This window comes from Teleopsis dalmanni, chromosome 2 (genome assembly GCF_002237135.1).
Source record: "Teleopsis dalmanni isolate 2A chromosome 2, ASM223713v2, whole genome shotgun sequence".
NCBI classification, from domain to species: domain Eukaryota; kingdom Metazoa; phylum Arthropoda; class Insecta; order Diptera; family Diopsidae; genus Teleopsis; species Teleopsis dalmanni.
Window position 1 is genome coordinate 153,248,944 of NC_051847.1, and position 23,746 is coordinate 153,272,689.

The following is a 23,746-nucleotide window of genomic DNA, read 5'->3' on the forward strand; positions in this document are numbered from 1 at the left end:
ATTGATGCTAAAATGCTTAAAAACTTATGGGGAACGAACTAAGTTTGTATTTAATACTAAAACCAATTCTGACAGCGGAGCGGTGGATATCTGCTTGTGGCTTCATTAATCTTAATGGAAATATGTTTCCTGAAGTTATTTGTAGAGGAAAAAATTCCAAGAGTGTGCTGAGTTTGTCACAACTATTATTAGCAATAATTAACATTTGTAAATATAAACGGAAATGTGGCTTAAAATAGCATAAAATGTTAACTTGCTTAACATACAAATTGGAGTCCAATGAGCGGGGACAATAGTAAAAACCGTAAGCTTGAAAAAATGGAGAAATTTTTCATAGTAATTAAATAATATTAGGATATTTTTTCTCCACAAATATTAAATTAATAAAAAATATATTTTATAAATACAAATAATTTATAATTGATTGAGCAATAGGGTATTTAATATGCCCTATTGTTTTTATAACACCTTTGATGCAATGTAAAATACATGAACGTTTAGTATTTGTCTGATAGTCTCTAGATTTTTTTTTTATTAGAAATAATATACTACAATAATTTATTATAGATTTTATTTTTGAAACGTATAAGTTTTTCACCAAAAAAATTTTAAGTATATATATTCTAATCAGTTTGATAATTAAACCCACAAATGACAATGTTGTTCCCAGAATATGGTTATTACATTGGCAAAGTTTAGAACCTTCCGGTTCTAGTTTGAAAAACAAAAATATCTTTAACAAACTATGCACTATGATGTGTCTAATTAATAAATATATAATATAGATATATTATTTAAAAAAGGGGTCTTTTTACCAAAACAACAAAATTATATATCTAAACAGTTTGAGAGCAAAAGCTTCCAATTATAGAATCGTTCCCAGAATATAATTATTATATTAGCAAAGTTTAGAAGTTTCCGGTTTCGGTGTGAAAATGCTTACAGCTAGCAAAATGAAAGTAGACTATGCCATTCGTTATATTCCATAAAATATATGATATAATGTATTTAACATATATATTTTGAACAACAACATTTATATTATAATATATATCATACATATTTTAAATAATTATATGACAATATATATCATGAACACTTTAAATAATTATTTGATATTAAAATATATATATCACTTACATTTTCAATAATTATATGATATTAACATATATATTATTAATATATTAAATAATTATAATTTTCTTCAGTGAGCGAAATCTTAAATTTTTTATAGTAGAATCAGAGAAACTACTTTTCAATGTTCTTTAGCTGTTTGGTTGAACTCGTGCCGTACCGAATTTGAAACTCGGAGTTAGTGTTCATTAACCAATTGACCCAAAACCATACTTGATTTGTATTATCGAACTTAGAGTTTCATTAATTTTCTTTGAAAATTCATTAACAAATTTATTTGCTGTGGTTTATTAGAACAAAATCATAAGCCTCCTGTGAAATAATTTTATTAATTAATTATATTTTTTATTTTTAATTGTTAAATTTCAATATTATTCTTTTGTAGAGCCATTATTTACTGGATGAGTTCATTTCTTTTTCTTTTGTGCATAGAACCTTATCTAGAAACGTAATATGGAAAAAGCCATGCTAATGTTACTCTACGATGCGCGTCAGCGAGACTGGAAATTGAATATAGTGCCAAAAATTCAAATAATGGCCCATTGTGATTGTAATAGTAATAGTATATTATATTTGTAATAGTATTATATATTTTTGATACTTACATTATCGCCTTCTATTAAATTAGATAATTCAAAATCAGAAGCGGTAATTGATTTCATATCTAATGACAATGTCTTCGTAGACTAACCTTTTATCGACTGAGGAGATAGATCTCTGCCATATCTATATCCCCTTCATATACAAATACTACTTTATATGAAGTAGATATTTAGCGATATCACATTATCTTATTTAAATAAAATAATTACTCAATTATTTGTAGTAGTATTTCCGTTATCAGGGCAATAGTATATAAGCTTGTTTATGGTATATCTTTCCTTAAATAATTTTTTATGTTTTGTTTTACCACTTTTAATTTATCAAATAATAAACTATTTTGATTTGATATTAACAAATGAAATCAATGTTCTTATCAATATTTTTTATATTATTTAAGGTAACATAATACAAAACTGACTTCAATTCCGGCAATAAATTTATAACTTATAAACAATTAAACTCGATACCAGTATTTACAAAAAGTAATTACAAATATATGTTTAGATAAATCGGGAACTCATTTTATTGATCTTACTTTAATGATATAAAATATTTCTATTTTAAAGTAGCCTTTTAATGTGCTATATAGGTATTGTTGATTTGTTACTTTCATACTTCAATGTAAACGTTGTATTATTATTACTATAAGAAATTTTACATTGCGATCTAGAGATCTATTGTATACCCTTCATGGATGCAGATGATTGATCAAAGCTTAATTTCCTCAATAAATTGTAGAATTATATCTTAATTATTAAATCGATGCCGGGCATAGTCCCAGCACGTGCTTTGTGGTCTCATTCACTTTACCGTAAAATCTGAATGTTCCATTATTGAATTTTACAAATTTTTTAAACTGATAAGTCACTTTAGTTTTACTTTCAAACATTTTACAAATTAACTTTCTAAGATTTTATACAATTATTTTGACACGATCTTTTATTAATTAAAAATAATAATTTTTATAAATGACAAATTATGTTCAAGTCCATAAATTCACTTCCTATAATACGTATTGCTTATAGACACTTTGGCTCATAAATTAAGTGAACTGTGCAATTCCTCTAACTCTTGTTATCAGAAAACTAAAAATCTATAAATATATATACATTTTACTATTTTGAACACAAACCATATTATCATTATATTGCCTTATCATCTGTTAGATGAATAAAACAAATTACTTCTAACCATGAGCGACGTCATAAATATATTTTTTATACGCTATAAAAGCGAACATACATAATTTATGCTTGCCTCAAACACGGCAAAGTAGATTAATAATTGTTGTCATACACCGTCCAATGGAATATCTCCGAATGAAATCAAAATTTGTACATAATTCGTTTTTATAGAAATTATTTAAAAAAAAATAAAAATAAAATGAATAAAACAGATATGATCGCTGATGGGATTAAATTTTGGGGTTGTGCGCCAGTTGTCAAACACCTATGATTGATTACACCGAATTGCTACAAAGTAAGCCTTTCCAATGCCCATCGAAAATATTTGTATGAATTAAATTTATAAGATTTTATCTTAAAAACACTACACTAAGTATAGATAAAAAAATGTATTACATTATTAAATAAAATTTTTATATATAATAAAAATCATCAATTAAATATTAATATTGAAAAATTTGTTAAATTAAATATAATATATATATATATATATATATTAAATTTGATTTGAGAGTCCATATGACTGTAACGATTACTTTAATTAATTGGAACTATTATATATAGTAGAGAGGTATTACGTATTACGCTCCGAGATTAGGTTCTATGCACAAGAAAGTAATGAAATCATGCAACAAATAATGCTTTTACAAAAGAATAGTATTAAAAATATTATTAAATAATTAAATTATTCTACAGCTGGTTTATGAGTTCGCTCTAATGTAACACAGCAAATGAATTTTTCCAAGTTTGAACATACAAGTCAAGTACGGTTTTGGGTCAGTTGGTTAATGAACACTGGCTGCAAACTTTAAATTTGGCAGGGCACAAGTTCAACCTTTGATACTTGCAGTCTCTAAAAATTATTTACGAATAATTAAATATAAGAAACAATTGCAAGAATACAGATGATTGGTATGTGGCAATACTCGATACAGAAATTCAATTTATTAAAATAATATCAATTTTTTTGTTGTTGTTCATTACTTCTTTTCCAAACCTCTTTATTAAATTTAATATATATATAAAAATTGTTTGAATAAAAGTATAAAGGTGAAACGTTCAATTAAAAAGAAAAATTTATATTTATAAATAAAAACTTATTAAAATTTCTACAAATATTTAAAATATCTCGAAACCCTTTTTGTAGGTTTGTTGTAGAGATTTTATTAAATCGACGTGCTTGCCCAAAACTTTTTAGCACTTTTTTATGCATTTTTTACTGCATTTTTCTGCTTTGTTTTTTTGAATGAAACGAGGAATATAAAAAGCCTTTCGGTGCATTGCCCTCTTCAAACTTTTTAGTCGTGCTTTTTTCTACTTTTTTTCAATTATTCGTAAAATCTCCTTGAAAAAATGTGAGAAGCATTAAAGTTAAAAATTATTTAAATTGTTTAGAACAAATTGTTGGAATAAGTATTTAAAGTTGTTTTTCTATTGAATTCACTTTTATATTCACTTTATATAAAATAAATATATGAAATTTATTTAAGTATTTATATAGATATTTAAAAGTCTGTTTTGAATAATATAATACACATATGATAATATAATACACAAGTTTTATAACATAAAGTTTATAATTTGATAAGTATAATAAATTACACAAATATCACATATAATAAAACTAAGCTTATTTATTATTATTTCACATATATTTCTATTTCATATTTTGTTTGACAAAAATATAAATATTAATGATAAAAGTTACATAATGAAGTTACATAATGATTATTTATACATATATTATACATATAAATAAATTTGTCCAGAGACATTTTAAAAAAGTATGCAAAACTTCTGTTCTTTCGTTTTAGCTTCAGAATATACAGAAGTTATTTTGCCATAAATTCTAGTTAAGATAAAAGCGGTATGAAAAGATAAATACCTCTATATGAGTACTCGTAAAGGTCAACAATTCAAATTAAATTCAAAAACAACATAAATCTATCGTTCTCATATCTCTCAAAATCTTATTTATATTGAACACATTTTATCAATACTTAAATCAAATAAAAACAAATTATATTAAGTACTTTAATATATCACAGATATAGTAAAAATAATTTGCCTTACCTTTTGATTACTCATATTACAAATTAAATTGTTTATTTATCTATTTATTATAAATAACTTACCTCTATATATATATATATATACAGTATATATTATTATTATCTATTGTCTTGGCTTAATTATGAATTCTTTGTGTTGCGCTCCCATTTCCAACATCATATCCAACACCCAAGTGCTTATACAAATCATTGCTGTCTGCTGGTCTGTACAACCTTCATTTTTATATAACACATAATATATTATTTATATACATTTTAAATATATTTTGCTTTGCTATTTTTATATGTCTAAAAGTTTTTATCTCGTTGCTAAACAATATATTAAAAATGCGTGGGCGTGCCTGTCGTTCTAGTGTTTTTTATTGGTTTGCTAATATTCCATTAACGAATGTTTATGTATTATATATATATGTATGTTTTTATTTAAGATGCTGAGGTTCTAAAAAAGAATGCATTTTTTTATTGAATCGTTTTAAATAATATTATTCAAATCTTATTCAATACATTATCAATTATGTGCTTCTGGTAAAATATTAAATTTAATTTAATTTTGCTTATTTCAGTTCTTAAAAAATCTTATGGAACATATGTATTATATATTTAAATAAATAAATAGTACGTATATTTAAATAAAGATTTAATAACAAACAAAAATGTGTTTTAGGTATAATTATTAATTATTTTTAATAATATATTTTATAAATAATTTTTATATAAACATAAATTAAATCGGTATGCCTTAGTAAATCCGAATAGAACTCAATTTCAAAGAATCCGTATGAACAGAGTTCTACTGTATGTTTATAACGTCTAATATTTTGTTCGTGTTTCTATTAGGATTTTTAAATAAGTCATTAATAGAAATTATTTAAAGTTCACATATAAGGATAAATTAAATTAAAATCGAATAAATATATTAAGTTATTAGGGTGCCGCGTATCAAAGTGGCATAAGTGTGGGATGTGGTCTTTTGGTTTATAAAGCAAAAAAGAAATTTATATCGGTGGTGAAGGATTTGTATAATTTCCAATATTAACCGTGACGTATAGTATCATATATACATATATACGAGTACCTAGGAAAGCTAATAGAGTTTTTTAAAAAAACTACTACCCAACCAACTTATATTTATTAAGTACTTTTGGTTGATATACTATTACTACTACTATTGTCCAGTTCCTTCAGTGAGCACAGAGCCTCAATAATTCTTCTAAATCTGACTCTATTGGGTGCTTCTCTATACATGTCGTTCCATGTATATCGTGCTTTAGCTAGCTCACTTTCGATCGTTCTTCTCCACGTTTTTGCTGGTGCACTAGGTCTTGGGTTGATCTAGTATAACTTTTTTCTCATTCCAAACGATTGTTGTGTTTGAATGAAATAAACTGTACTACTTATGCAATTCTACTATCTCCATGCAAATTATTCTCTTAGTCTAAAGGCAGACTTATTTAAAAGGCCAGACTTCAGCTGATCCTCTTAATGAAATATCAGTTATAATAAAATTAGTTATGTGAAATCATTTGCGTACTGCGTACAAAATTGCTTTAGTTAACTAATACCTAAAGTGTGATTTAAACTAAATTTTAATAAATATTTTTATCTTATCTTTCCAGTTTCAACGGCACACAATAAAAAAAGTGCAACGAATTGTGGGTTACGGTTATGACTAATCACAAACAAAGCAAAAGCCTTTCAAGAAAGCAAAAGTAAAACCCAAGTCGCGTGAATTTTTTGCAAAATGTGCGGATTGGTAAGACGTTGAAATCTGCGATATCAATTACAAGAGAACGTCGCAGACATTATGACTACTACGATAAAAGTTGGAAAATATCTGCTCTATTCAAAAATTAACTTTAAAATGTTAAAATAAAATGATGGGAACAAAAACTTGACATGAAAGCCGGCAAAGAAATATGATGATAAAAAGCGTGGAATTTTAGTTTTGAACATTTAAACTTTTGCTCCACAAACTCATGTGAACCAATTTTAAGAGCATGAATACGTAGTGATTAAATATTAAACAAAAAAAGAAGATATTTAAAAAAAATAAAATAATAGCATAACTCGATATTTGGAAGCGTCAAAATTCGAGCCTTTTTAACATCAACCAGTAACATAGTTTTTGCTGCCTGCAATAAAATTTTATACAACACAATTTCCATTTTGCTTCATATTCACTTTACCAGGTCTTGTATATTTGCGTAACTCCTTTCTATACTGTAGTTGCTCTATTCTATCTCAGGATTTCGTACAAGTTCTTTAAAGAGATTATCCCACTTTATTATAATGAATATAATACGGTGCAGAGGTATGTTGCATTGGTATCTGAAGCTGTAAGGAACGTGTGTGTATTTGCAGTATTTTTATGTATCTGAAAGTGTGCGAATATAAAAGTAAAAAGCTTCTCAATGAAAAGGAAAACATTAAGGAAATAAATTATTTTTATACAGAACATGCCAGTGGATATGCAAAAGAACGTCTCTGTACAAGTTGATAGTGACTTCGCTTTACTTTTGCCTAGTGGTATATATGAAATAAAAAAAATGGAACCACGCTCCAAAATACGAACAATTATTTTATTTTGCCTTTTTCTGGCAATAGCAGGAATCATTGGATTTGGATACTTTTGTCAAGATCAGGTGAGTTGGAAGCAATTAGCCAATAATTGGCTATAGATAATAAAAAGTAATTGATTGTAAAATTTATATAATTAATTAATTGTAAGAGATTCTTTTTTGAGCTTTTCTTCGTGAATGAAATTATAGTGTTCTCTAGAAGATGTGAATACTGGCTTTAAGTGTATGCTGGGCACTTTTTTTTTGATTTTATATTCTAAAAAAATTCTTCGACGTTAATAAAATATTCATCAAGCGAACATTGTAGTATGAAATTACAATTTACGTTTATTACTTAATTATAAAAAATTTAATTACTAAAGTGTGTAATTTGTAATATTTTTTAAAATTTATACAATAATTCAGAATTCTAAGTTAGCTTATAGGTTGTTTGGGATGTAAGTCTTCACATGATGTCTTGGGAAAAATCAGTTATCGATCTTCGTTGCCACTTATATTAATAACAAATAAAAATTTTGGTTTTAATTAGTTCAAGTTTTCGATTGAGCACTGTAGTATGAAATTAGAAATTAAAATCCTTAACTTAATTTTAATTAATTTGATTACTTAAGTGTGAAATTTAAAATAATCCAGTACTCTATATTATCTTGTGGATTGTTTTAAATAGAAATATTCACTTGATGTCTTAGTAAAAATCAGTTATCCATCGTCGGTCCAACTTATATAAATAACAGTGCTCAATATATTCAAAATATCTGTCTGGTCAATCAAATCAATTTAACCATTTGTTATACATTTTTAAATGAATAAAAATTGTTGTGATACACAGTTCTGTGCGCAATGATGCACTAATAATTTCTACATATAAAATTCCATAAAAATTTTATTTTACCAAATATGTGAGATTTTTTTAAATACTTTTCTATGACCTATAAAAATTCCATAGACGACAAATAATACACAAAATTTTTTGTCATAGGTTTCATAATTCGCACAAATATGTTTGTTTACACATATAAATTGAAAATATACAATATTGTCCAGTTGGTCAATAAATTGTTGGATGATGTTTACTCTTTTCAACTACTGTCAATGTGTCAGAAGTTTCAACAATCATTAAAGCCCGGCGCCAATGCAAATTACCATAATTTTTTTTATGGATTATTTTTTATAAATTTTTTATAAATTCTTTTCTCTCAGTCACTTTTGCAAAGAACCGTCAATTTATTTATTTGGTTATTCAATAAAGTCTATAAATATTGATAAATAAATTTTTTTATCCATTTTTTTCTATATTTATTATTTCCAATACAAAATCGCAAAATTATACATTTAGAAAAAATTAAATAGCTTATAAGCTAACAAAAGATACATTCTTTTAATATTCCAGTTTTTATTTTTTCGGAAATTCTCTGAAATATCTTCAAAACGTTTGGTGAACATTATTTATATTTACAAGTCTAATCACGTTAAATGTCATTTTAATGTTAAATTTATTGCTGTTTCATGAATTAGTTTCATTCATATTGTTTACGAGTATTATTCAGAGGAATTCATTTTTTCGATAAAAATTAAGAAATAAAAAAGAAACTTGTTTTTAGTAATGCAATAAATTCAAAAGTGCTACTAATTTGATTAGATATATTAGTTTATGATAAAGTAACATTAACTGTTACATATCACATAAAAATGTTTTCATTATATCACAGTTTTGTTATATTAGGTTCAATATTCTTCCTATTTCCAAAATACTTTCATAGATCAATGTAGTTATAAAGAGAAAAGAAAATGTGTGTGGAACTACTTCTCAAATTCATATCACTCATTTCATGAAGCATTTCCCTTGGTTCAATTTGGTATAGAAAAATTAGTTACAAAAAGAATAAAAATTTTATTTCTAATTTCTAATATTTCTAAAACCCACTAGTGTTCTTGTAGTAAACAAACATACCAACGATAACACTACAAATTTACATATTGGTATATAGCTTGGCTGGTCCTATAAAGAAAATAATAATTAATAACAATAACGGAAAAAAAAATATAGTACAACATACCAAGATATCAACAGATTAACAGTTCGACCATTAGTTTAGCATTTATAAGGTTTTTGTTAAATTACTAACCATTATGTAGAGAAAAGCTTTTGCTCCAAAGTACCACGATACTAACGTATCGTTATATTACCGAGATATCGACCATGAGTTCAGAAGTTACACGGTTTTTGAAAAAAAACATATTGTGCTTTTTTTTTTTCAAAGCATGAGTAAATAAAGTTTTGTACGTTATCATTGGAGCAAAAGAATCATTTGAGAAGATTATCAGTATGTATAAGGATAGACAACTTATAAAAATATCTTCAAAATCAAAATGGATCATAGTGTATTTGTAAAGCCCAACTTTTGTGATTTGCTCTCTAAGCACATATGAATTTGTTTATTTTAATCTGTTCATTTTGCATATGGAACAGCGTTATTTTTTCATTCTTTCTACTGTTCTCTATACGTCATTTTTGATTTATATTATAGACATGAATGACAATACGTTGTTGTAGATTGAATGGCAATAAAACGGACAATATATTTTAGTGGACAATTATTTTATAATGCCTTGGACATATGTATCTATATGTATAAGTTCTCACTTGTATTAGTACCAGTGACCGTAACAGTTATCATAAAAAAAATAAAAATCATCTTATAACTGTTATCATTTGCATTTTAAAATAAAACTCAAAAAATAATAATTAAATTTGATTTTTATTATATTCATCAAAAATAATTATTATTATATGCCTTTTATTTTTTCGCGCAGAAATAACTCTTAAAATTTGCTTCTTATTTTAAAAATCACAAATAACTGGTATACTTGCGTTATATAATATAAAAAGCAAGAGTATCGCGCAAATTCTGCGCGATATTTTTAAAATGAAAATATAAAATGCAATTTTCATACAAGGTAGTTGTTTTTGTAATTCCATAGAAAATGTTTTAAAAAGTTGGTGCAGGTAAAGATTTTGTTCAGTTTTTTGTTTTTGTATTTTGGATTCATATTTTGTATTTACATTTGTATTTTGTAGGAGAACAAAAATACAAAAATCCACACAATCTATGCAATTAATTGTTGATATCTTATTACATTTACATTTTATCTTATAATACTATACTTAGGTTTAAAAATTATACCTTCTTTTTTATTATTCGGCTTCTTCTTCTTTTTCGTCTTCTTATTCTTATTCTTTTTCTTCTTATTCTTCTTTTTATTCTTCTTTTTATTCTTCTTCTTCTTTTTATTCTTCTGCTTCTTATTTTTATTTTTCTTCTTCTTTTTCTTCTCTTTCTTCTTCTCCTTCTTCTTCTCCTTCTTCTTCTTTTTCTTCTCCTTCTTCTCTTTTTCTTCTCCTTTTTCTTCTCCTTCTTTTTCTTCTTCTTCTTTTTCTTCTTTTTCTTTTTTTTCTTTTTTTTCTTTTTCTTCTTTTCTTCTTCTTCTTCTTCTTCTTATCTTATCACAAATATGAAAATTGGGTTCCTGTGAAAAACATTTAAAAGTCTCTAGAGTTCGCTCTCTAAGAAAGATGCAACCATTTCAGAAAATACTGAAATGGTTTAAAAAAATAATATTTTTAATTAATAGATAAGGTATGAATAAAATCAGCTGAAAGTGTTTCTATATACTAAATAAAAATAAATAATAATCTGCATGAAATTGTTCAAATAAAATGAGATCCCTGTCAGTCATTTTTTTTTTTTCACTGTTATAAATTATAAATTTTTTATAGCTTATTAAAGTCCATAATAAAAATAAAATAAAAATTTTTCTATGAGCTGGTATGGGAGCTGACTTCTTACTTCAAATGAAAATAATAAAAATGTATGTCTGTTTATAGCGGTCTTTTATATTCGTTATATACCAGCATTTACAAAAGAATTAAATAGCATTTTAATTTAAAATTGAAATGATTTGCGTAAATCCGAATTTTTTATAGCAAATATTTTTTTACCAAAAACTGGTTTAGCCACCCAGCATATCGATTTTGGCTCTTAACGTTAAAAATTTTTTAAAAAAGGTAAACATTAATAAATCAAAAATAATAAAATATTAAATAATGGAATCTAGTGACGTCCGTAGAGGCAATAAACATCAAGTAGCTACATTCTTACGGTAAAACAAAGAATAAAATATTTTTTAGATTTTATTTAATTGCTGTCCGGAACTAATAGATTATGCATTCCCTGCCAATATTGTTATATTGAAAATCAAATTCAATATTTCCTAAAAGAATATCTTGATGGTCATACAAATTCAATTTGATAAAAATTATATAGAAAATATAATTTTTTTCTAACGTAGTTATGATTAATCATACTTATTCTAATGAAACCGCTATTGACTGATATGTGTACATATATCACTGATACTGAGATATGATCGCTGGTAGTTATTATTAAAATTTTTTTTTCTAAGTAATATGTCTATTTAAATTCGTAAGAAATTTGTATGTTGGTTATTAGTAATTAGAAATAATAATCTGATTTCTTATTAAAAGAAAGAAAATGATAAGAATTATTTTCCGAATGAGCGAGCTTATATTTATTTTCATAACATTTTTCTATATTTTTTTATAGAAAAATATATCTTCAAATTTTTTTAGCTGACTTATGTACTACACATTGTATACCTTCTGCTCAAAAAGTATTCGGATTTTGTAAATAAAATACACAAATTAAAATTTTATTCCAAATTTATTTTATCTCCTTCAAAATATGATCCTTCTCAAGCGATACACATATGCCAACGCTTAACCCAATCTTCCACACACTTTTCGTAGGCCCGTGCAGGTATGGCTTTTAGTTCCGAATTTTCTATTACTTCTATTTTCTATTAATTATCAATCGACTCAAAACGATTACCACTAAAGGGCAATTTGAGTTTCGGGAACAGAAAAAAGTCGCACGGTGCCAGATCTGGCGAATATGGTGCCTGGTTGGTTACGATGTCTGGTTAGTATATCCTTTCACTGCTATTTTACGATTATCTAATTATCTGCTGTTTATCTAACACATTCTTCGCAAGAACCAAAAGAGATAAAAAGATCTATTTCATTGAATAAATCTTTCGTCCTTTTCAAAATTTTAAGGACGAAAGATTTGTTAAATTTTTTTCCTTTTAAATTGTATACTGTTTTTATAATATTATCTCACTGACAACAACTTGCTTTTAAAAAGTAAGTCAACGTTCTAATTTTTAAGTTATCCAATATATGTAATCGATAATTCCCGTGATTTAAATGTATGCATTGAGAGATATGTGAGATACGTAAATATCTCTTATATTTTTCTCTTTTTGTTTTTCTTTCAATGGTTGTTTTCTTCATCATTTTTGATGATTTCATTATTTATCCAGATTTCGTATTTCTAGCTCTTGATTTCTTTCTCTTCGTTCTTGCTTTTTTCTCTTGTATTAAACTTATTTGCTTCTTTTTTTTTCTTTCTTTTTATTTTTTTCTTTCTTTTTATTTTTTTCTTTCTTTTTATGTTTTCTTTCTTTTTATTCTTTCTTTCTTTTTATTTTTTCTTTCTTTTTATTTTTTCTTTGTTTTTATTTTTTTTCTTTTTATTTTTTTTCTTTTGTATTTTTTTCTTTCCTTTTATTATTTCTTTCTTTTTATTTTGGCTCTATCTTTCTTTTTTTTTATATATCTATTTTTCTCTATCTCCCTAGTTTTTCTTTGTTCTTTTTATTTCATATTTCTATTTTTTTCTATCTCCCCTTCTATTTTTCTGTCTTTTTGTTTATTTTCTGTCTTTATTTCTATTTCCCTGTCTTTCATTTTATTTTTATTTATTTCTCTATATTATTTTCTCTTCTTTTATTTTTACATTCTTTTTCTGATATCTTCATATTTCATATATAGCAGTTAAATTTAATAGTTTTAAAGACGAAAAATATATAAATATGATTGCGTCAACTTATTTAAAATGTATCTACAATTACTGAAAATATTTATTTTATAACTTTTAAATTAATAAGAAACGAACACAAAAATTTTATTCAAATGAACATCACAAAAACTCAAATATACCAAAACACAAATGTTATTTCAATAAAAAATATATTAAATACAATTTAATTTTATTTGCATAATTCAACGCCCACATGATGATTTTATGTAGAAATTATGCCAATTTTTTTATGAATTTTAATGGTCAACAATTTTCATTAATTATTTTGAATTAATTAAGAAATATCTGTCGTTGTTAAAAATGTTTGGCTTTCGCACTTTTGACCTAAGTATGTCTTCGATGAGCAGAAACAAAATTTATTAAGTTAGATATAAATTTTTTTAGCATAAAATGCAAAGTCTATATAACTCATTAATAAGATTTTATCAAAATTATTTTATATTGTTTACATTAAGTTTCGTGGAAAATATTGTTGTTGCTATCTTTACGCTTAATTAAATTACACAGTCTTCACTTAAGTGATTAATGGCACAATTTCATAATAGCTCCGACCATCGACTGAGTTTCATTCGTTAGCGCAATTTACATACACAAAAGCAAAAAAAAAATATATTACTATTAATTTTTATTATGTTATTATTTTAAGGCAGTTTTTTATGTTTTTTTTTCATTGTACATTAAATTTAAAATAAATTATATAAAAAGTTTTAAATATTGAATAAATGATTGATTTTTTATGTTAACCATTAAAGTTTAATTTTGGATTTTTTAAATTGGGAAGTACTACATAACAGAAAATTATCTATAAAATTTAAAACTTTATTAAATATAAATTTTTAGTTTTATTAAAAATCAATTGCTATAATTTAATAGATCACAATATTATTTTTTTCTACGTAAAATAAATTTAGTGTAAATAATTGTAAGTGCAATGAATTCAATGAGTAAAAAAAGTGAAAATCTATTTAAGGAGAAAGTTAAATGCTGAAAAATTTTAAATGCTTTCAAGTTTATTTTATTTTATTTAATATTTTTTTTTTATAGTTCAACTATAAAATTTTTTATGCACTAAACAATATAGAGCATTGCTTGGCTAATAGCCAAAATGTACACAAAACTAGGTCATAATATTCTTTGACTTTAAGTAAATATACGTAAAGGCACATGGCTTTTTTTAGTAAATTTTTAATGCCAAAAGTAACTAAAGGTTAATCTCTAGATTTTCATTATACTAGATGTAAAAGAGATTGCACAAAATATATTTAACTTTTTGTTCTATAAAATGTTTCATTTTAAATAAATACATTTTGTTTAGTTTATTGCTTAAGTAGTATTATAGTTTAGTTCTCTTTTCAATTTAAAAATACTTACATATATACTTACATATATTTATTTCATTATTTAATTTATTGTAAATGTATATATATATATATATATATTTTTTTTTTTTTATATTTATGCATCTTATATATAACTGCTATAATACTTTGATTTGCTTTAGAAAATTTCTTTATTAGTTAATTAGTGTGTTGGCAGACGGCATTTGGGCCATGCCTTTAGTTTAAAAAGTAACACTATTACAATGTGTAAATATTTTGTAATTTATTTATTAATAGCTTAGTTTTAAGATTGAAATATTATACTGTTTTTGAACTAAAATAAAAATACTACTACTATTACTACTATTCAGTAATATATTCAGTAATATATTCAGTTTATATTCATAAACTATATTAATTTTTAAAATTCATTTGGTAATATAATTTGAAAAATATACCCACAACGTTTTTCATTATTTCCCTAATGAACTACTTTTTTTTACTAGATTTTTACTGTGACATTATTTTTCATCCTCTCTGGCCTAAAAGGCCTTCAAGCTGAATTAGTTGTGCTATACGAAATCAGCCGACCCATTCTACTTTGTGAAAAAACAAAGACGTAAACATAAGAAAAAACTTATATCAGCTAAATATTATATTAACCAATTACAATTGCGAAGTATTTGGTGATCGGATTAAACTTATGTTTTTTGTGTTTTTAATTTATTTATATATATCTGTCATAACCAATTATTTTTTTTGCGTCCTCCCGTTTACATTTTCTCCGTTCGTTACATCTGCGACAACTTATTTAGCCTTTAAAAGACTTGTCGTACGATAATGCCTAATTCTTACCGATTTGAACGTATACTCTCCGTAAAGCATAATACAGAGTTGCGTACTTGTCTGCTACTCAAGAGAGAATATATGGTGTCTAAAATCAAAACTATAAACTTGCAGCTCTGAATGATAGTCAGATAATATATTGGCGTACTCATCAACATTTTTGAGAACACAATAATCAGGAAATTATCTACTTTTAAATGCTTTATTCAGTTAGTAAAGAATATATTTTGCGTAGATTACTTTTACTGTTTTAAATATGGTAACAATTCATAAAACTTATAATTTATAATTTATCCCTCAAAATTTGAGCTTGATTAACAGTGTGGTCATTGATAAGTGCGGGCACTACAAGAAGGTTTAAGTTTTGGTTTCTATTACAGGTTCTCTAATTCTTCGTTAGCTGCTGGTAAAATTTTTCTAACATATTTCTAAGGATGCTTACGATAAGAGTAGTTCATTTTAAATTCTGCTTTTTTACATATTTGGTGATGATACATCTATTAACTGATAAAGTTTATTATTGTACTTTGTTCTACATATTTTCACAAAGCTAAAACGTATGACTTACATATTTATGAAATATTTTTATATTAGTCCTGTTCACAATTTTTATTTAGCATGCTAAATAGCTAAATATATTGTATGCAAATTGAAAATTCAGTACTTTCGCAAATGAAGTTGTTAAAGTAGGAGTATCAACAGATACTATCTTAACATCTATTACTAAAATTGATCTATTGATAATTTAGTTATTTATTTATAATCTGTTCTTTTTGCTTGTATTATCATCTCTGTTATGAAATTATCTATATAAGCATTAATCAGTATAAATAAGTAATTAAAAATAGTCTGTATATATGTACTTTAATATGCTTGTCGGTATTGCCAAGACTTTTAAAATCTTAAGTTTCCAAAAATTACAAATATTAGCAAAAAAAATAAAAATTAAATATTAATTAAACGTGTAAGCCAACTTTGCGTAAAATTAACAAAAAGTTCTAACAAAGTTAATGCAAAACTCAAATATAAACTTTTTCTGTCTGTGCGCAGTCAAAGCAATATTTTAGCATAAAAAAATAAATAAATAAAAAGTAAAAAGTTTTTCATTTATGGTAATTACGCAATTCGTCCAAATAAAGACATTTTGACACAAAAAAAATTAAAATTTGTAATATAAATAAACTAATTAAATTTGTGCTTATAAATAAAAAAAAAATTAAAGCAAGTATAAAATTTAAATAAATTTAAAATATAAAAAAAATTATTATAATAAAAAAAAAACATACATAGTCATATCTAGTTGTATATAGTTCTTTGGAAAAATGTTCTAGATTTTAGGAAAATACCATAAGACTTATTACGAAATAATGATTTTGATAGATACATGAATTAATTCGATTCGTATCTATACTTGTCATATAGAAGCCCATATGCATTAAGAAATAAATGGTAATAAAACCAACCCAATGTTTGGTAATTAAATGACCCATTTTTTTTAAAGTTCTTTTTATATTTATTGTATGCAATGAACTGACAAGCAGAAACTTTTATTTTCATATATGAATCATTCAGTCCAATAATAATTAATATTGGATATTTATGGTAATGGGTTCCCATACTAATAAATTTTTCAAAAATAAAATTATCAATAAATATTTGCATATTAATTTTTATGTGGTATGAAATCTTTACAAATCTTGCGTTTTATGATGCATACTCGCATTTTCACATGAATTATGTACCAGAATTCTCGATAAAAATCGTGTTTCATTATTCAGTTATTATGCTTACGCATACATTTCGGGTTATAGTGTATGGTATAGTGTGGTATGGTATGGTATGTCCTCATTCGTATATAGTACGAATATGTACGTAATTATTTTTGTGTTTTATTTACATTTTTTGTACGTGCTGTGCAAAAATTTTCTTACAGAATTAATTGAATTAGGCGTCATTTACGTAAGGAAAGCTGCAGACACATAAGCTGGAAATGAGGTAGCACCCATAATATGGGTGGGTACTGAAGTTAAATGGCAATTTGCGTGTGTGAAGAATGGAAGCAGAAATCAAGTTGATTTTGAATGTACTGCCTACATTTTGGTTCATATATTAATTAATTTTGATGTTTTTTTTTGTTCATCATTTGGGATTGTTGTTGTTCTCAATATGATCTCATGTTAACTTCCACACAATACAGGTGCATGTGCTAAATTTATTAAAATTTTGCTGTTCATAATGTGGTTTACATATGTGCAGAACTTAATTAGGGAACAATATGTTAAGTAATTTTATTTAAATGTAAAATATTTCTTATCTCTTATTGTACTTCGTTAATCTATTCAAACCGCATGTAGGGAAAATTTCCACATTAAGAACGTATCAGCTCAACAAGATAAGTCGACTTGAGGTGAGAATATAATATCTCTGCCTAAAAAAGGTTAAAAGTTATAGTCTTATTATTTCTGACTGTTTGGTTTTATCTGTATTTTGTCCAGGGGCGTCTCACTTTGATATTAACTGTATCTCTACGAGAAACATTTTGTGTCTTATTCCCAATACTAAATGCTTCGATTAGGGTTAAATGTTAACACAAAAATTCATTCTTATAGCCGCAATGCTGCTCTCCAATCGGAGTTAGGAATCATCTCATTTCTTTTATTCATCATATATTTTCTTCTTCATTTCTATTCTTGTTTAATTTAACTTATGCTATTCAAAGACCATTTAAAATAATTTACAATTCATTGTATGCATACATAAAATAATTTGTAATGTTATGTTATTAGTTTTTAAGATTCTAAAACTTATTGTTAGGTTTTAAATAAAAGCGATTCAATAAAGACATATTTTTCAATAAAAAAAAATACCTTATTAATTTTTTTCATTTTTCTTCTGTTTCTTTTCTCTTCCATTCCTTTTCTTTTCCTTTATCCTTTTTCACTTTCTTCCCTCTTCTGCTTTTCTACTCTACTATCTTCGTACTGTGCCTTTTCTGTCTTTTTATCTTTCGTTCTTCTTGTCTTTTCTTCTTCTTGACTTTCCTTCTTCTTGTCTTTCCTTCTTGAGTTTTCTTCTTGTCGCTCCTCCTTCGTCTTATTCCTTCTTTCACATTACCTTTTCTTATATTGCTTTTTCAAATTTTATAAAAATATACTTTGTGATAATATAAAAAATTTATTCCTATAAAATATAATTTTTCAAATCATCCTAGCAGATTTCCTTTTACATTGTTACACTTTTAATAGTTCTCACTTAGGGTGTTTTTTTTTCAAGATATCAATTATGAAAGCATTAGTTAATAATTTAGTTTCTTAGGTTTTGGATTTGAATTATAACTTTTCTACCGAGTTCCATTTTTCTAGGATACTAAGTTGTTGAATGTATTATAAAATTGAATTTTTTAGCCATTATTTGTAAATATTTATTCCAAATAATTTATGTATATTTATGTTATGAATTTTTTGCTGAATTTTTGTTTCGAGTATTGCCAAATACCTATCAACAGTGGTCTTGAAAATAATTCTTGTATTTAATTATACGTAAATAATTTTTTGAGACTACAAGTACCAGAAATCGAACTCGGGTCCTGCCAAATTTGAAGCTCAAAGTAAGGAATAGGAATATTTGATTTTTCCGTTTTCCTAATTAACATCGGTCGACAATGAAAAATGATCATTTCCAAATTAAGAAACGATAATGAAATTATGCTTCTGTGATATTTGGCAATTATTAAATCCATTATATTTTATTAGTTTTTATTGTACTAAAATAAAAAATATGGTTTTCTGAATATTTCAATTGTTTGCAGAATAAATCAGTTATTCTACAGTTTGAGATGAAAGTTGTGCTTTACGCGGTTTGTTAAAAGTCAATTTAAATGTTTTCATAAATTCAGATACTAAAATCCACACATTCTTTTTACACTTTCATATTTTATTCACCGTGAAGAATTTAAATTACCCGATAACCGAAGTGCTCACGTTCGTTTACACTTGTGGCAAATTACAGGAATTTGCATTTTACTTTCGGAACAAATATTACACAAAATAAGAAAAAAGAATAACGAAACAACTTAAAAAACGTGCAGTACCGGTTGATAGGCTTATTTGGACTTTATATCTGGAAAATTCCAGCTGCCACCAGTACTACTGATGGTAAACATCAACCAAATGCTAGAGTAAAAAAGAGATTTGCCCGAAAATTCCGAATAACAAACAAAAATTTAAATCATTCCAAAAAAATAACAACGACATTCAAAGCCTTCCAATTTAATGTTGTTGTTCTTCTTGCTGATGAGGAGTCAAAATTTCAAAAAAAAGCATCAACAGAAAGAATCCTTAATAAAATATTGCACCAAAAATAATTTTAACTAGCAGGAGGAACACCAGAGCAATTTGTCTGTTTGGTGGCGCATATGCACCATGAAGCACAAATATAATTGAGGCATTACAAACAGGATAATAACTGTCTGCTTGTTTGTACGTTGGAATTTATTGTATGTATGAACCCGTCCGTCCGTTTGTGAGAATATTTTGGTTTTGGTTCCTGTATGTTCGGGCAAAGGCTTCAAATGCGCTTTTGTGTAATTTAGTAGACGGTGAAACTGTTCGGTAGTATTCATTCGCTGTTGCTGTGCTTTCTGTGCAAGATTTCAGGCAAATGAAAAGGCTCTTAGCAGAATATACTATAATATTTAAATAAAGTACTTACCAACCACAAAAGATGTTGTTGTAATGTGTTTTTTTTATGTAACTCTTATTTCACTTAAATTAAAACCACGTTTTTGTATAAATGATATTTAAATGCACAGAGAGGATGTGTTTTATCGAATTCTTAGAATAAACATAAAAATATCATTAAGAAAATATAAAATAGATATCAAGATATCCTTATGATACAGGTGCTGCAAAATATTGGTTTAGTTAGCATTTTTTTTAGATTCCGTCAGACTTCTGTTGATGTTATTTCGTGAGAAAAACTGAAAACGGAAAAACTATTTTTTGTCATTAACATAATTTTTGTTTTTATTTGTATATTTTAAAAGGTATAGATAATTTTTTTATAAAAACCATAATTTCTATAAATTTTTTTTTAATACGTTATTGAATATTTTTGTAATCTAACGAGAATATTATAAGAAATGATTCCTAATGTATTTTGTATAAAAAGAAATCGGTGTATTTATAATTTAAAAACTACCGATTACCCATTATTTTTAGGTAATTTAGTAGTGCAGTACTTTGTTACTAATTGAGATTTGAGCATAATCTGTTAATTCGCATTTTTACATCACCTGTGTTTGCAATTATACTTTTACGTGTTCTGTGATTGCTTGAGGTTATCATTTTTTGACAGTAAACTTAACGATTCCGGGCCGGCGAACCTTTTTCTTGCTCATAAAGCTACAATTATCAATTCGGAAAAAGCGTTAAAGGGGGTAGAAATTATCTCTCAATTCGATTACGAAAAATGTATAGAATAGTGCAATATCATTTAATGCCAACGACAAAAAGTCTCTCCGAAGAGAGGGTGTTTTAGTTAGTACACTACATCTTAATATGTAAAGTCAGGCACAATATTCCAACGAAAAATACATAAAATAAAAAAAAATACAAAAAATAAATTTTAATTGATATATTTGTGATTTTATTTATTTTATTTTATTTGTGATTTTATTTCTCAATTAGTCAGGTTTTTAAATAGACACCATGAAACTTATTACAATTCAAATTTACATATAAATTAGTTTTCATCTTATTTTAAATTAATTTTAGTATAACAAAAATTTAATATTTGAAAATGAATACTAAAAATTAAATTTTTTTTTTTGATAATTTAATAATTTAAAAATTTTATTTATTAATTTTTTTTTTAATTAATATTTTTTTTTTTTTAATATTTTTTTATGTTTATATTTTTTTTTTAATACATTTTTATTAATATTCTTTTTTATTAATATTTTTTTGTTTATATTTTTTTTTATTAATTTTTTTTTTTTACTAATATTTTCTTTTTTTGTTGATATTTTCTTTATTAACAATTCCATTTTTTAAATTATTTAATTTGTTTTAAATAACTTATTTTTTTTTTATATTATTTATTTTTTTTTAAATAGTTTTTTTTTATATTATTTATTTTTTTTAAATAGTTTTTTTTTTTAAATTTTAATTTTAAATAATATACTTTTTTTAAAATTTTTTATTTTTATAATATAATTTATTTTCTGTTTTTGAATTTATTAATATTTTTTTATAAATTGCTCTTATTTTCAAGAATTTGAATTACATATTTTTTTAAATCCAGATTTTTTAAAATTCATACATTTTCAATAAGTTAATTAGAAGTCTTAAATTTTATTTAAATAATATAAAATGTCAAACATTTATATTTATCTATTTTCTCATAGACAGGTATTCATTATGTTTATATTTTAAAAACATAAAATTTTTTCTAGCATTTTTTTACGTACACCAGTTTTCTTAACATTTTTTTGTTCATAATATTGTATTTATGTAATTATTTTTGTTATTAATTTTTTTACGCAAAATTTTTTTGCTTAATTTTACTTTATAATAATCAAGTAATGAATAATGAAAGTAAACGTTCCACAATACATTACTGCTTTATGAAGTGCTAAATCACTTCATGTTCTAGCAACTTTTTTATTGTTCTGAAATATTTTCTAAAGAACACTATAATTCATTTAATTAAAAAAAAATAATGTTTTTATAGATACTTTTATACTGAAATTTGGTTCTACCTGATGTTGTTTCTCTGCTTAAAATTTTAACATCTGCCAATCATGCTCAGAAAAAGGCACGTACCAACAATTATAAAGGGTAGTCGTATCTGATGATCTCTTCAACTAATTAGATTAGTGAATTAAAAGGTATCAATAAAACTTAATGATCAGTTGCTCTATTAAAGAATATAAAAATAAGAATAAAAACTACATTAACACAAATTGAAGTATAAAATGTTGGATCGAATAAAAAAAGTGTATCAAATGTTGATGATACATTAACATATCAAATGTATCTTAATCCGTAACATTCAAAGGTTTTTAAAACTTGTATTTTTTTTTGAAAATTTTTTAGTTTAATAATTTTATAGTCTTTACTTAATTTCAGTTTCGAATATGTATTTTCACCACTATTTCTTGTGTATTTAATATTTAACTTCTTGTTTGTATCTCAACCTCAACGGATTTCTTTCTGTCAAGTCTCATACACATTTTGGTCACTTTTATTTAACATATTCTATGGGTTTCTTTGACTGTTTGTGCGGCATATGTTTAAAAATCATTTTTTATTATGATTTTATTTTGCCTATAAAATAATTTTTAAAATGTATTGCATTTAGGAAGCCACATGTTAAGGAACCACAGACACGCGTCAAATGTGGTTTACTGTATCTTAAATTTAAAATTTAAAATTTTTCTTTTATCTTTTTATTTCGGAGAAATACAATTTAAAGAATTGCATTTTAAGGGTTTCTTAGCAACGAGTTACCCTTCTGAATTAATCCTAAACATAAAAAAATCTTTTGAAGTTAAAATTTTGACATAATACACTCGTACTTTGATATAGTTGTAGCTATAAATCACTCTCAACTCATTTAGTAATCGCTGGCATCAAATTTAACTTTATAAGTTTTATTTAAGTATTTTAATGCTATAATTATAAAGTTATATATTTTCATGTAAAGGATCCATAGTACAGAAAATCAATTAAGTGCATTCTTGATCTGTTCCAAATATGATCAATAGTCTTTAAAAATACTTGAAAGCTTGATAGTTCGTATATAATTTTTTGATTGCAAGTTTTAAGAAATTTGAACCTGTTGATATAAGTATCGTGATTTATCTAAAGGACACAATTTCTATACGAGTATAAACTTTCGCATGGGTATATAGTAATATTTTCGTTGCTATATCAAGAACACATCGGGTTATAATAATAACATCCGTAAGTGACGATTTAACACTAAAAGACTTTCGGTTTTACCGTGTACACTTAATTAACTTATAAATAGCACTTGCGTGTC

General features: G+C 25.0%; 2 protein-coding genes across 2 annotated transcripts in view; both read left to right on the plus strand.

Moving 5' to 3' along the window:
• Positions 1 to 6,628, plus strand: part of LOC119675961 (ATP-dependent RNA helicase eIF4A-like) — a 37,733-nt gene extending 31,105 nt beyond the window's left edge. The window contains exon 2 of the mRNA XM_038087179.1: positions 6,610 to 6,628. Coding sequence (XP_037943107.1) covers positions 6,610 to 6,628 — 19 coding nt within the window. The remainder of the gene's footprint in view (positions 1 to 6,609) is intronic.
• The window catches only part of LOC119675962, a 141,338-nt gene continuing 124,205 nt past the window's right edge, over positions 6,614 to 23,746 (plus strand). The window contains exon 1 of the mRNA XM_038087180.1: positions 6,614 to 7,635. Coding sequence (XP_037943108.1) covers positions 7,450 to 7,635 — 186 coding nt within the window. The 5' untranslated portion in view covers positions 6,614 to 7,449. The remainder of the gene's footprint in view (positions 7,636 to 23,746) is intronic.